This window comes from Danio rerio, chromosome 7 (assembly GCF_052040795.2).
Source record: "Danio rerio strain M-AB ecotype USA chromosome 7, GRCz13ab, whole genome shotgun sequence".
NCBI lineage: Eukaryota > Metazoa > Chordata > Actinopteri > Cypriniformes > Danionidae > Danio > Danio rerio.
The window spans coordinates 12,463,849-12,478,855 of record NC_141027.1 but is presented as its reverse complement, the minus strand read 5'-3'; the positions used below and the strand labels follow the sequence as shown (position 1 = coordinate 12,478,855).

The window sequence follows — 15,007 nt, the reverse complement described above, 5'->3', positions numbered from 1 at the left end:
GAACACTTAATACGGGGACAATCCTCCACAGAGTAACTTGAGTTTGTGCGTCGCTCTCAAGAGTACAGCGTGTGATGGTTTGTTGATCACAGCTTACAAAGTTTGAACCTACAACCTTTTGGTTACCAGCCCAGTTCTTTGATATATATTTTTTCTACACCACCCTCAAGTAATCGCCTCTGATTTGTGGCCAAGAATCATTTTTTACAGTTGTTTCATAATTTTAGAATGACTTGGCTTTGGTTTCAATCCCTGCATTAAAAGATCAGTTGTGTATTGGATGCCTGTGTGCTAGTCTTTCCATTAAACTAAGGTTGTTTTTTGTTGTTGCTTTCTCAGAGAACCAGCCTGTGGAAGCCAAGCTGCCCTGGTTGAAACAAGCTCAAGAGCTGGAAGAAACCAAAGTAGCCTTGGAAGACCCAACGTGAGTTATTGAGTTATAACTATTTACACTGAGACTCAATTGTTGTCTTTCTCTTAAACAAATGACCTGTGTTCACCCAGTCCTACTTTTATGGGGTCTGGGATACAGTGGAATGACATCAAACATTGCTTCTTCTCAGATTCACTGCGAGATAAACCTGTGCAAAGCCTTTTTGCGAGTTTATCCAACAGACAATGTTTCCCAGGATTCAATACTGGCTTCATCTTTAGCGTTCAGCTATTTACAAGCAGACTTCACAGAATTAGGGAAACCTCCACGGAAAGTTCTGCAAATTTCCACACAGTTGGAATTCTCTTAAACATCTTTAAATGTTTGTTTTGTTATTTTGGTTAATATGAGTTATACCTAGGGCCAGACGGAATCTGCAGACGTTTTTTGCTTTTTCTGCTGAGAATTTTGGTACAAATCTGCGGATATCTGTGGAATTATTTTGGGAGTATCCAGAGGAGTATCATGACTAAAACCTTAATATATAAAAGTAATAAATTACTGAATAAAAACTGAACAAATTCAAATTTACACATTTACTCAAGTAAATGAACAGAATTAATGATGGGCTTAAAATCTGCAGAAATCTGCAGAATTCTTGGGAAAATCTTTGGAAAATCTGCGGAATTCTGCGGAAAATCTGTGGAAAATCTGCAGAATTCTGCGGAAAATCTGTGGAAAATCTGCGGAATTCTGCGGAAAATCTGTGGAAAATCTGCGGAATTCTGCGCGCGCAGATTCCGTGTGGGCCTAGTTTTACCTATAATTCGTTCATTCATTCATTTTCCTTCAGCATAGTCTTTCATTTAAACACCCATATACTCTCACATTCTCACACACACACTTATAAACAACCAGCAATTTCATTCATTCATTTTCCTTCAGCTTAGTCCCTTATTTATCAGGGGTAGCCACAGTGGAATGAATTATAATATGCAGCACATGCCCTTCCAGCCACAATCCAGTACAGGGAAACCCCCATACACTCTCACATTCACACACACTCATGTGTTACAGCCATTTTCATTCATTCATTCATTTTACTTCGGCTTATAGTCATATTCATAAGGGGTTGCCACAGCGGAATGAACCTGCCAATATATCCAGCAAATGTCTTACACAGCGGATGCTCTTCCAGCTCTTCCAACTCATTACCAGGAAACACCCATACACACCCACATTCACTCATCCAATACCTCCAATTAAGTTACCTATAGCGCATGTGTTTGGAATGAACTTAAACACTAAAAACTGAACTACACTGTTCCAGGTACTATGACCATTTATGTGAAGCTGCTTTGACACAATCTACATTGTAAAAGCGCTATACAAATAAAGCTGAATTAAATTGAATTGAATTGAACTGTGAGGAGACAGTGCTAACCACGGAGCCACCATGCCACCCTATTTTTAGTTCTGTTTAACCCATTTGAACATGAATCCATTCTGCCTAATTCCACAGACATTTCCAAGCAGCCATTACAGAAAAAAAGCCTGCACACTCAGTCTGGCCCCACTACAAGTGTCTGAATAAACACATAAATCAATCTTTCCTCTTTTATAACCAATAATCCACTGAACCTTGAATCCTCAGGTATCTCAAGACAGTCTTGCCACATTCTGTGCATTGCAGCTCAGCAACATAGACTGTAAAAAATATGGACATAGTATCACCCATATGTTTCTGAAGAGCGCAAATTGATTTATTTGTTTATTTGGCAGGGATAGTGTACATTAATTAGCATTTCTGCTAATGCACCAGAATTTGCCCAAAGGCTATTTTTCATCTGTTGTCCCGGAACAACCTAAAACAAACTATATAAGAATTATACAATCAATCAAACATAGTTAAAAAGTACTAAAATGGACATGGTTATATAGATGTTAAAAAAGAATATTTACCAATTAAATTAAAACACCAACATTTTGTTATAGAGATAAAAAATAGTTGAAACACATTTAAACAACAGATCACTAAGATGGTAGTCACAAATGGAAACATGCTAGTTTCAATCGAATCGGAATGATGACACGTCTGATTCTCTATAAACCAGATTTTTAAATGCTTTTTGAATATATTAAAGGAGGTTATATCTCTGATGCTGCCAGGGACAGAATTCCCACTCCTGTGCAGCTGTAACTGAAAAGGCACCCTGACCAAAGGTACTTTTCCGGAGTGGGACAATTCAGTCTCCTCGGGCTGCCCCTCATGTTGCTCTGTGTGTGGTGTTCCTGACGTTTACAAACTGACTGAGAGGTGGGGATGACAGACCATGAATGATTTTATACAACAGGCAAATTTTTGAGTACTTAATGACATTGTGAAATAAAACTACAATGAATGTTTCATCGCCATTTTGCTTGCGGGTAACCAAAAATGGATACAAGAGATACATTTGCCTGCTAGCATTTTGCCTAGATGGGGTTTTCTTTGGGAAAAACGCTCAATGCTTAATATTATCTGCAACTTGTTTGTGTTAGGACCACTTGTGCTTGGTTGTATACTATAATAATACATTCTCTTTTGTTGTTTTCTTTTTTTAAAACACTGTTGTACTGCATTGAGCCACTAAGCATTGTTCCTATGATGCTTTTCTACAGGAGGAAAATGCTAATTACTTCCAAATACTTCAAATATAGTCTGTGTTAGTAAATGCAAGGGCCACTTGAATGGTTTGTGAGCACAATAAAGTGCACACAGCGTGCCATATTATCTGCTAATTGTTAGAAATAATCCCAAAAGGTGATTGACTGTGTAAAGCCACATAAAACAAATGTGCAAGTCTGCCAGTCGCCACATGAGCAGGAATCCGTTCGCAGAGAGATTGCCTCTCGCGTCATTTAAATGACATGTATGAAAGCGTTTAGGCTTTCTTGTAAAACATAATGATGGCAGAAGAAGTTGTGATAGGTTATTCAGAATGTGCTGGGATTCTTAGGTGATTAAAGGTGTTTTCTGTCACTACTTGTTTAGCCTGCATTAACGAATTCAGTGTAAGGTGCATGATTAATCATTGATCGGGATCTCAACACTCAGACAACATAAATTATAAATGAGGGTGACTTGCATGTTTATTAATCCTTCGAATTGCTGCATTTCAATCTGTGTTAAATTTTTTTTTTTAAGTTTTTCATTTTTTTAGTCTTTTGAGTTAATTATGAAGTTATAAACAGTCAAATAGCGCAAAAGTAATAGGATAACAGTTTATGGTTTAGATTTAACCACTGATGTTTATGGTAAAGATTAAAATCACCGTCTTAAGGCACGTGCATACCGAGATGTTTTTTGCTCGCATTTTCCGTCAACGTTGAACGCCTTGTGACCAAATAAAGGGCGTTTATGTGATCGTGCACATCAACGTGCAAAACGGCAGGCGTAAAAGCGTCATTAAAAAAAAAAAAAAACGTCTCAATAAAACCTTCTCCTCCAATCAGCATGGCACTTATGTTCACGTGCACGTTGCTGCTGAAGTTACAGTAAAAAGCACTTGGAGGTGCTCAATCGCAAAACTGTCAATGCGAGCGCAAATTGAAGAAGATGCCCAGAGGCGATATGAACGTGGAGCTGCTTATTGCACTGGTGAACAAAAATCATTTGTTCATCGCTAGAGCTGGAACTGCTACTTTAACTATGCATGCCCACAAGCGTCTCAACTTTTTGTTCTTCTTCTGTGTTACAAGCGGGTGTCAGAAGCTTAAAGTTGTGTAGCGCCATCTAACATCAAGGAGGGATTTTGCATACTCTTCTGCTCAACGGCAGTGAAAATCGCTTGGGTTTGAATCCAGAAAAAATGTCTTGAAAAACGCTGATGATAAACGCAATAGATAAGCATGCCGGTATGTACGAGCCTATATGCTCAAACATAAAAGTTGTTGGCAGCAATTACATTATTTAACCAGTAGGTGGCGACAACCAGCCATCAAAAATATGCCATGACACATGATACATCTAGCAATGAAACATTAAATTTTATGAGTGAATATCTGAATCATTTATAGAAAATGAGACTAAAATTAAATGTGGATTGTACAGATTACAATGTTAGATTTCTACATTTATTGTTATCAGCAACAGTAGTAGTAACAGTAAATTGTTCACAGTACTGAATATTTTATAATTTATTTTTATTCAGCTGATTATTTCATCATTTTATTTTTAATAAAATAACAGCTTCTAAATTCTGTTTGTTGAAACCAAAAGTGTCTTGCAGTACTGTTTTTGTAATCAATGGAAAGCAAATTACATTTGTCGTTTCCTCTTTTTGGCTGATCCTAAAATTGGTTCCATCCGAATGTGGAAAAACAAGTGAAGTTTTATAACCTTATTTCGAGAGGCGCACGTGATATGATTAACTTCAGCTGATCCTTATCGCTAATCAGTAGCTAGCCTATCAGAGCATTCCAAAACTACTTATAAATCCTGCCTTATCTTCATTCTTTATTTTCGTTTTCGGAAACCTCCCCCCATCCTTCCCTTCTCCCTCCTCCTCTATTATGATTGGGCAACACGGTGACTCAGTGGTTAGCACTGCTGCCTCGCAGCAAGGGGGCCACAGGTTCGAGTCCTATTCGAACCACTTGGCACTCTCTGCACGGAGTTTGCATGTTCTCCCTGTGTTTTCTCCGGGTCCTTCGGTTTCCTCCTACAGTCAAAAAACATGTACATAAGTGAATTGTAATACAGTCACAAGCAACTAGCGCATACATGTCTAAACAATCAGTATCACCCATTAGCCAGAACACGGGGGCATTCGAGAAACACCTGATCTCGTATCCCTCCTAATGCTCATTGACCAGGCGGAAACCTTGGGCTCATCTATCTCTGAGCTCAGGGTTCTCTCCCGGGACAGAATGCCATACCTGCGATTATAGTTGAGCAATTTCTAAGTGTGACCTCTTGAAAAGTCAACAAAAGAATCCAATTGCAAGTTTTGACTGTTTTGCGAAGCAATTGCAAAAGTGCCGGTCAAAAACAAAACAAACAGAGTTCAAATGGCAATGCTCGATGCCAGAATGAGAACTGGAATGTCTCCGTTGGATATCACAGCTTGGGGAAAGTCCGACACAAAGCCACCAAGAGTCCTGACAGAGACACAGAGCAAGGGAGCAAGGAAAATGCTGTCCTGAAATAGGTGCGGTGATTGACATCAGCTGGAGCAGGCTGATAAGACAGCTGAACATAGTGAGGCAATGATGAGCATAACACGTGACCAAAACAAACTGAAGCACCACAACAAACGCACATGGAAAACAACCCCAAGTGACAACACAACACTTAATAAGACAACACAGAAGGTGCACATGAACCACCCAAACCGTGACAAAAAAACATAACATAATCCGAACCATGAGATTTGTGAACCATCACTGGTCACGTATTATTATTTTCTTTCATTCTGAGTTATTCCTGACCTGTGCAGATGAATAATTTCACCTGCTACTCTGGATTTTTAGTGACCTCACATTGGGATTGCGCTTTTTCCCCTGCTGTAGTTTAAAAAGGTGCATTTCACCAAGCTCTAGTCAACCAGAACTGGACAAGAAGCAGGCTTCATTAGCTGGTTCCTCATCCGAATAAAAAGACCACTGAAACCAGAGTTGAGCGTGTCTGCGTTCTGACCTCTGTGTGTCCAGTTTCCTTTCATTACTTCACCAAGGCTCCACGGGCCACTCTCACCCCCCTGTAGTGCTGTTATTAGAGTTATTCCCTCCTCCCGTATCTGAAATGATACCCCAAGTTAATAGTTGGCAGGGGAGCTTGATGGACCCCCGCTACCCCCAATGAAAGCCGCAAACTGTGGGCTGCCAACTTCCAGACAGCCACCGCTCCCTGCGGTCTACCAAAGGCATCTATCACTGAGACTCATAAAACAAGAAGAATGAGAGGCGAAAATGTTTAAGGGTTTACAGAAGAGCCATTGAAGGACACTTGAAATCGTACACTTGCATTCTGGGGGAGGTCAGGGTCTACCGTTTGAATCTTGAATTACACCCTTGAGGAGAATTCAGCATTCAGAGATAGCAGCATTTCTTTTTGTGTTCCGCTCCATCGCTCCAGTAACTAATTTTAGGGTGATCTAAGGTGGCGTGCACCAGGGTTCGGTACTTGGCCATTATCTCAAAGTGACCCCGGGTCCACTTTGCTGTGGAATTCATGGCTGGATGCTTGCCTTTGTGATTTGGGTGGTTGGATTTTGTGGGTTGGATGTAGTTGAGGAGTCTCTTGCCACATCTTATCCCTCCTTTGATAAAAGTGGAGGAGACGTACAGAGGAAAAAAAAGTGTTGTCCTCCTGAACTCTAATCCAGAGATTAGAATACTCTTGAGTGACATTCACTGATATACACACTCACATACGTCTTGGTAAGGAAAATAGACCCACATCATACTTGGAGCAGTAAATTGGCAACACTTGTAACTACGGAAGTTAGGTTTCATCTGTTTTTTTTTTAGTGTTTCAAAAATGTCAGAGGACTTGAGGACGAGATTTGCTCTCATGTACAAAAACGCTAAGCATTTTCTGAAACACATGTAGCTTAATGAAGCAATAACGTTTACTGATAATATGTGAAGGGAACTTTATCACTCTCTTTACTAAAAATAATGTATAATAATTCTTTAGTTTGATTAGAAAAATGAACAATATTATATTACATAATATTACTCTATATTATCTATTCATATATTTTCCTTCAGCTTTGTCTCTATTTTAGAGGTCGCCACAGTGGAATGAACCGCTAACTGTTCTGGCATATGTTTTACGCAGCAGATGTCCTTCCAGCCGCAACCCAGTACTGGGAAACACCCATACACACTCATTCACATACAACTGGCCAAGCCGGGACTCGGAAAAGCGCCTTAATTTAGTTCTTGTTATTTAAATGCAAATATATTATATAAATGAATAGTTCATTACCTTAAATTAAAGTTGATTTATTCAATTAGTTTCAACATTGTTGGAAATAAATATGTTTTATTTTAGTTAGTCAAGTTTTTTATTGCTACCTACACTACCTGACAAAAGTCTTGTCATCGATTGCAGTTATTAGAGCAACAAATAATAACTTGACTTCTAGTTGATCATTTGGAAAAGTGGCAGAAGGTCGATTTCTCTGATGAATCATCTGCTGAACTGCATCCCAATCATCACAAATACTGCAGAAGACCTATTAAACCAGCATAGACTCTAGATTCTCATAGAAATCAGTCAAGTTTGGTGAAGGAAAAATCATGGTTTGGGGTTACATTCATTATGGGGGCGTGCAAGAGATCTGCAGAGGGGATGGCAACATCCTCAGCCTGAGGTATTAAGACATTTGTGCTGCCCATTACATTACAAACCACAGGAGAGGGAAAATTCTTCAGCAAGAGAGCGCTCCTTCTCATACTTCAGCTTTTCTATCAAAGATCCTGAAACAAAGAAGATCAAGGTGCTCCTGGATTGGCCAGCCCAGTCACAGGAACTGTACAATATTGAGCATGTATGGGATAAGATGAAGGAGGAGGCATTGAAGATGAATCCGAATAATCCTGATGAACTCTGGGAGTCCTGCAAGAACGCTTTTTTGCCATTCCAGATGACTTTATTAATAAGTAATTTGAGTCATTGCAGAGATGTATGGATGCAGTCCTCCAAGCTCATGGGAGTCATACACAATTTTCATTTTTTATCCACTGCAGCATGGCTTTATATTATATACTGTACATTATTTCTGTTAAGTGCCAAGACTTTTGTCTAAGCAATATCCAATCTTACTGTCCTAATTAAATAATTAAAAATCAAGGCATGATCATATTTTAATAATCTAAAGGCCTTTGCCTTTCATATAAGCCCCTTCTAATACCAAATGATTAACTTGAAGTCAAACTTGGATAGGCGACAAGACTTTTGTCAGGTAATGTATACAAGTTTGATTTAATTTAGTAAAGATCTCTCTTTTGACTGCAAAACTTCCATGAGTAGTAAATATCATTCAGGAATAATTTTTATTGAGTAACTTAAACTAAGCTGGTGTCCACCAGGGCTCTGTGTTTGACTTTTATCATCTCAAAGTGGGTCATTTTGATGTTGAAATGCTATGAAACTTTACTTTAAATTTTTGGTAGTTTAATGCTACCTACAATAAACATGTTCAATTTAAAACCTGTTAGCCAGCACTTAATTTTGAGGATTTACCCCTACCTAAATTTAAATAGTAACAATTCCTGATTCCAGCAAGCTACAAACACAAATTAGCTATCATTGGAAAGAAGACACTTTGAGCTATACTGTGGTAAGGGGAAGTTACATGTTAAAAATATAAAAAAGTAATACATTATGAAGTCGCGAGGAAAAAAAAATGTATTGTGTTCAATATTTGTTTTTCCATATACAAACACACAAAAACATTAATGTAACATCCTAGAACAAAACATGACTTGAAAGCCAAGTATTTCATGAGTTTATATTTCTAAATTTTTAATAATTAATTCTTTATTATTTTTTTGACCTTAAAGCACAACAACTTACAACTTTGGTCCAACAAACATTCACACCACAATTGACAATAAAGCATGCAATATACAAACAATCCATATATAAGTATAACGATAATAGATCAATACAATAAAAAAATAATAAATAAATAAATAAATAAGAATAATTATAATTATAATTATAAAAAGGCAACAAATAATAAAATAAATACAATAATAAATAATAATTTAAAAAAGTTAAAATAAAATAATAATAATAATAATTTTCTGTTTTAAACTAAATTGGTCTAATTCTCTTCAATTTAACTATTTCTTGCCGAATTTATGTCTTTAAAGTAAGCCATAAAAGGTTACCAGATTGTATGGAATTTGTCTTCTTTCTTTTTTAGGGAGAATCTGATTTTCTCCAGTTCCAAATGTTTCATTGCATCCCTCATAAGATGTATATATGTAGGAGCAGCTTTCTGTTTCCAGATTAATAATATTATATAATATCAAATGGAACTTTATTTTCAGTACTGTTTTTAGCTGTCTTGAAATCAGTAATGCCTAGAACTGCTTTGCGGGGATCTGGATCTATCGGCTTTTGACCTATTTTTGAGAATGTTAGAAATATATTTTCCCAGTACGCTGATCATTTTGGGCAGCTCCAAAACATATGAGCCAGTGACGCCGATTCTAGCCCACACCGATTACTTGCAGGTGTTTATATTTCTAATTTGATGAATATAGCATGCAAAATAAGATTTCCTAGACTATATCGGTGTCCTTCTTTCCCTCACCATCAGAGGCACTTTCTCAAAAATGACCATCCCAAACTAAAACATTAACAGTTGCTGAATGATTTGGTCTACATTCACAGTTCATGTATCTTCGGAAAGAAGACACTCTGGACTTTATTATCCGTCATCTAAAGTTTATAATGCTCAAAATAAAATAAAAAGTTATAGATGCTTAATAAGGCATCACATTAAAAAAGTGTCAGAAAACAATTCATAAAGTGTACAAGTATGGGTTTCAGTCATAACATTGCCGCAAAGGATGTTGTTGCAATTCAACCTAATTCATCTTTATTTCTATAGCGCTTTTACAATGTAGATTGCGTCAAAACAGCTTAACATAGAAGTTCTAGTAAATTTAAACTGTGTCAGTCGAGTTTTCAGAGTTTAGTTTAGTTCAGGGTTGTTTAATTTTCACTGGTGCAAGTCCAAACACTGAAGAGCAAATCCATCGATGCGCAAATGAGGCAGACGTTTTAAAAAAGCACTACCGAAAACCGGCACGTGTATTCGCTAGCGCTCGTCATCATGAAAAACACGAAAGCCTGTTTTCTCAATCACATGAGGTGTTCTGACATCATAATATTCCCTGAATGACACCCCTGCATTAGTCCAAACATGACATGTTTTGGGGCTTATTTGGAATTACAGATCTCATAAACTTTAATCCCTTAAGCCTGGAAAGTGTTTAGACAGTGGGCGGCGTGAGGTGTGCATTGACACCCACTCCGGGCAAAACGCATTCCCACAATGCTTAAATACTTTCACAGATATGTACAGCACTAGCACTTTTAAGTGCATTCGTTGTTACAGTTTTTGAGAAGTATACGTCGTCAAAGCATGTTCATCTTAGTTCTCTGCTTTATTGCATCGGTGGTAAAGAACATGTCATGCTTTCATTCCTGCATCCAATTACGCACAGATCACGCGAGCTATGAATTTCAGCAATATTTTCCAAAAGGGTCATTTTTCCCCCTCTCACCAGAAATATGGAAAAATCATTCTGTGGTTCATTAGGAGACTTTGCCACATCTATTTTTATGATCAAGTTTATTCTAACTGTGGTTTACTCCTAAAACATTCAAAGGCTTTTAGTCCATGTTAATGCCATATTTATCAATTTAGCTCAGTATTATTTTTGAATCCATTAGGTTTCATTGTTATTGCAGCTATTATAGTTCTTGGGTTTATTGTTGTAGAAAGGATTAGAGCCAGTGTTTTGAGTTTAACAAGGTTTAGACTTTCCACGCTACGCTATGGCTAACAATGCTAAACATTGCTAAATTATAAAATACTATATGGTAGCACATTACAATAAGATCTCTTTAGTAACTACACTGAAAAAAGTGATGTCTGCAAAATTGTTGCAAACAATTTATGGGTATTTCTTCTACTATGGGAACTTTTATGTTCTTTGATTAAAAAAAAAAAAAAAAAATTGAAGTCAGAGTTATTAGCCCCCTTTTGATTTTTTTTCTCTTTTATATTTTTCCCAAATGATTTTTAACAGAGCAAGAAAATCTTTACAGCATGTCTGATAATATTTTTTCTTCTGGAGAAAGTCCTATTTGTTTTATTTCGACTAGAATAAAATCAGTTTTTAAATTTTTTAAAAACTATTTTTTGGGACGAAATTATTAGCCCCTTCAATATATATATATATATATATATATATATATATATATATATATATATATATATATATATATATATATATATATATATATATTTTTTTTTTTTTTTCAGTAGTCTACAAAACAAACCATCATTTTAGACTAACTTGCCTAATTACCCTAACCTGCCTGTCACGGTTATGGATCTGTCTGCTCTTTTATGATGTGTCTGCGTAGTGTGACTGTTTATCTGTATCTGCGGTGCTTGTATCACTAGGGTGTGTGCGCTTGTCTCTGTGTTTGTGTGAGAGTCGCGTGTCTGTCAGTGTTATTGTTTTCATGTCATCAGCTGGGTGGTCACATGATCGCTGTCTCCGTTAGTCGCTGCTTAGCACCGCTCAGCTGATAATCACGCACCACAGGTGTAGCGCATTACTGCGCCTATAAATGTTCAGCGTTCCTGTCTCACCTTGTCAGTTCGTTGTTTGTTCAAGGTCTTCTGTGTCTCTGTCAGGCTCTCCTCGCTGTGTTTGCTGGTGATGAGTGGATTGGGTGATATCCTTGTTGCTGCTACAATAAGTTTCCTGTTCTCCATATCGGAGATGATGGTTAGATCCTCTCTGTTGATGTCTTTCATGAACATTTAATCGGCGCTGCCGATCCCTCTCAGTTTGTTCACTCCATCTTAGATCCTTGTTCTCCAGCGGCTTATCTGTTTTTTGTGATATATCCATTAAAAGACTGTTTTACTTGCATTTGGGTTCCACGTCTCTTGTATGATCGTGACACAGCCTAGTTAACCTAATTAACCTAGTTAACCCTTTAAATGTCACTTTAAGCTGTATAGAAGTGTCTTGAAAAATAGCAAGTAAAATATTATTTACTGTCATCATGGCTGTTACGATTGACCGGGTGGATGGAGGCAAAAAGGTGTCACAGAAGCCGCTTGTGAAAGTGAAGAGTGATTTATTTACACAAAGTGAAAACATAAATCCAGCAAAACAGGTGAAAGTGACAAAATAACAATAAAGAAAAATAAACTAGTGATGTGACGTTGTGCGCCGAGGCTTCGAAGCATGTATCAAAAAAACGATACATCTCGCAGTGAAGCAGTGTACCCGAGCTTGATTCGTTTTGCCATCATCACGTGATCAGTGACGTCCGAAGCTTCATTTTCGCCTTTACCCACGTGACTGCTTCGAATTTTGATTCAAAGGTTTAAACACCCTCATAGTAAAGTGTATAGCTAGAGAATTGGCGTCTATTACATACATTTGTTTCAAAGCACTGCACCAGTTCCACACACCAGTAATTAAACTAAACTACAATAGTATTTTTTAGTAAAAAGGTTTTGAACAATACTAAAGTGTATTAAAGTATTTTTAATGACTATCTTTAAAGAAAATCAACGCATATCGTAGTATTAAGTTTAACAGAAAGCATCTGGTGAATGTAACTCTGAAACATCGTTCACATAGCGTCTTCCTATAGTACTCGCCTCCCATTCAGGAATCGCTGGATCGATCCCTGCTTGGAGCGGGATTAATTGTGTTATGATAAACTTTTGAATACCTTGGATTTTACTACAATAATCAGTTGTGTAATGTAATATATCTTGTGTAAAAACTACAGTAATTGAGTAATTTGTTTATATTGCTGTTGTTGTATTACTACATGAATAAGTTGGTCAGTTGTGAACATTTGACATTATGGCAACACAGTGCTTTCCCACACTTTCACCAGAAGAGGTCCTCATCGAGCTCTGATTTAGAAAGCTTCGAGTAACGAACCTTTTTCCGATACAATTGAGTCGAGCGCTTCACTGGTTCAGAAAGCTTCATTTCACCATCACTAAAATAAACTATTCAATATTTACAATGTATATACAGGCTTCTTCAGCTAAATCAAGTAAATGACCTTAACAAAATCTGTTAACAATACTGACACAAACACAACCTTCTCCTACAACTACCCACACTGAGTGAATGTTTGGGGCCATTTTATTGTATTGGCCCCGCCCATGGGTTAAACCATTTTACTGGTAGTGGGTTGACATGTAGACAAAAAAAATACATAAAAAGACATTCAACAGAAGTATAAATTAATGCAAGTAAATGAATATGCATACAAAACTCAAAATACAACACAACAAATAACCAATACAAATTTAAACAACAAAACTGTGATTTTTATTTACTGACCAGGGGGTTGTGACCCTGATGATGTCATGGAAAATGGCTGCTCCAAAGTGCAGGCGGGAAAAAATCTGTATAGCCATAAATGGCTTTGTTTCAAAGTTAAACAGGTTTGGTGCTGAGAAATGGAAACTGGTAAGTATATGTAAACTCTCTATGTTTGGTTAATAAATGAAGTTTAAAAGAAAATGTGTCTTTGGTTATTTCAGTGTTGATATGGGCTACTGTTTGACATAAGTGAAATTTATACATAAACAATGCTAATCTTGACAGAAAAACAACATATACACATTACACAAACACACACATGCACAATACAAATAACACAAAGGTCCATGTAGTATGTCCAGTATGTATTTTATGTATGAGTGCAATGTGATGTGTGTTTGTTAGTCACAGTGTCTTTAGTTTTACACTGTGACAGTGGCAAAGATAAAATAAATCAGTTATTAGAAATGAGTTATAAAAACTTTTATGTTCAGAAATGTGTTGAAACAATCTTCTTTCCATTAAACAGAAATTAGGGGAGAAAATAAATAGGGGCGTTAATAATTCAGGGAGGGCTAATAATTCTGCCTTTAACTGTATATGTGTGTGTGTAGGTTTGTCCCGGAGCCGTGGTCATCCTGCAGTGTGTCTTGTGGTCTGGGCATCCAGCGGCGTCAGGTGAAGTGTAAAGTGCTGCTGTCCTTCACTCAAGCTGAGGTCGAACTGCCTGATGAAGAGTGCCATGAAGAAAAGCCTTCCTCTCAAAGGAGCTGTGATTCAGGGCCCTGTTTGGCAGCTCCAGACTCGCGGTGGCCCCTGAGGACCCCTGAGGGCCCCAATCAGCATGGTTATGCTTGGGAGTACATTGGCTTCACTGCTTGCTCTGCATCATGTGCTGTCGGTGAGTCTCCATTGAGGTACACATGAAATCAAAACGGTAACACTTTACAATAAGGTTCATTAGTTAATGCATTTACTAACATGAACTAATCATGAACAGCACCTGTACAGCATTTATTAATCATAATTGAACATTTACTAACGCATTGTTAACATCCAACTTGTGCTTGGATGCTTGTTAACATTAGTTAATGCACCATGAGTTAACGTGAACTAACAATGACCTAATGTATTTTCATTAACTAATGTTAACTAACATGAACAAATACAGTAGATGTATTGTTCATTGTTTGTTCATGTTAGTAAATGCATTAACTAACATTAACTAATGAACCTTATTGTAAAGTGTGACCATCAAAACTAACCATAATGATTGTGTTAGCTCATATTGCTAGATTTGTGGTGAACAATTCATCTGTGCATGTCATTTAGAAAGTAGTTTGCCCTTGTAATCTTTAATCGGAATCTGAAAAAGGCACTTCCTGTTTGTTTTCAGTTAAATTCTCCCATGATGTGTCTGAGGTATTGGGCGTGGCTAACATACTTAACCACGCCCCTTAATCAGTTTTGACAACAAACAGAAATGGTGGCGAGGTGGGGGAGTCTGTTAGGTTGTAATAACTA

General features: G+C 37.3%; 1 protein-coding gene across 1 annotated transcript in view; it reads left to right on the top strand.

The window, feature by feature from the left end:
* Positions 1-15,007, top strand: part of adamtsl3 (ADAMTS like 3) — a 403,073-nt gene that overhangs the window by 299,779 nt on the left and 88,287 nt on the right. The window contains exons 15-16 of the mRNA XM_087260149.1: positions 340-424; positions 14,098-14,384. Coding sequence (XP_087116275.1) covers positions 340-424; positions 14,098-14,384 — 372 coding nt within the window. The remainder of the gene's footprint in view (positions 1-339; positions 425-14,097; positions 14,385-15,007) is intronic.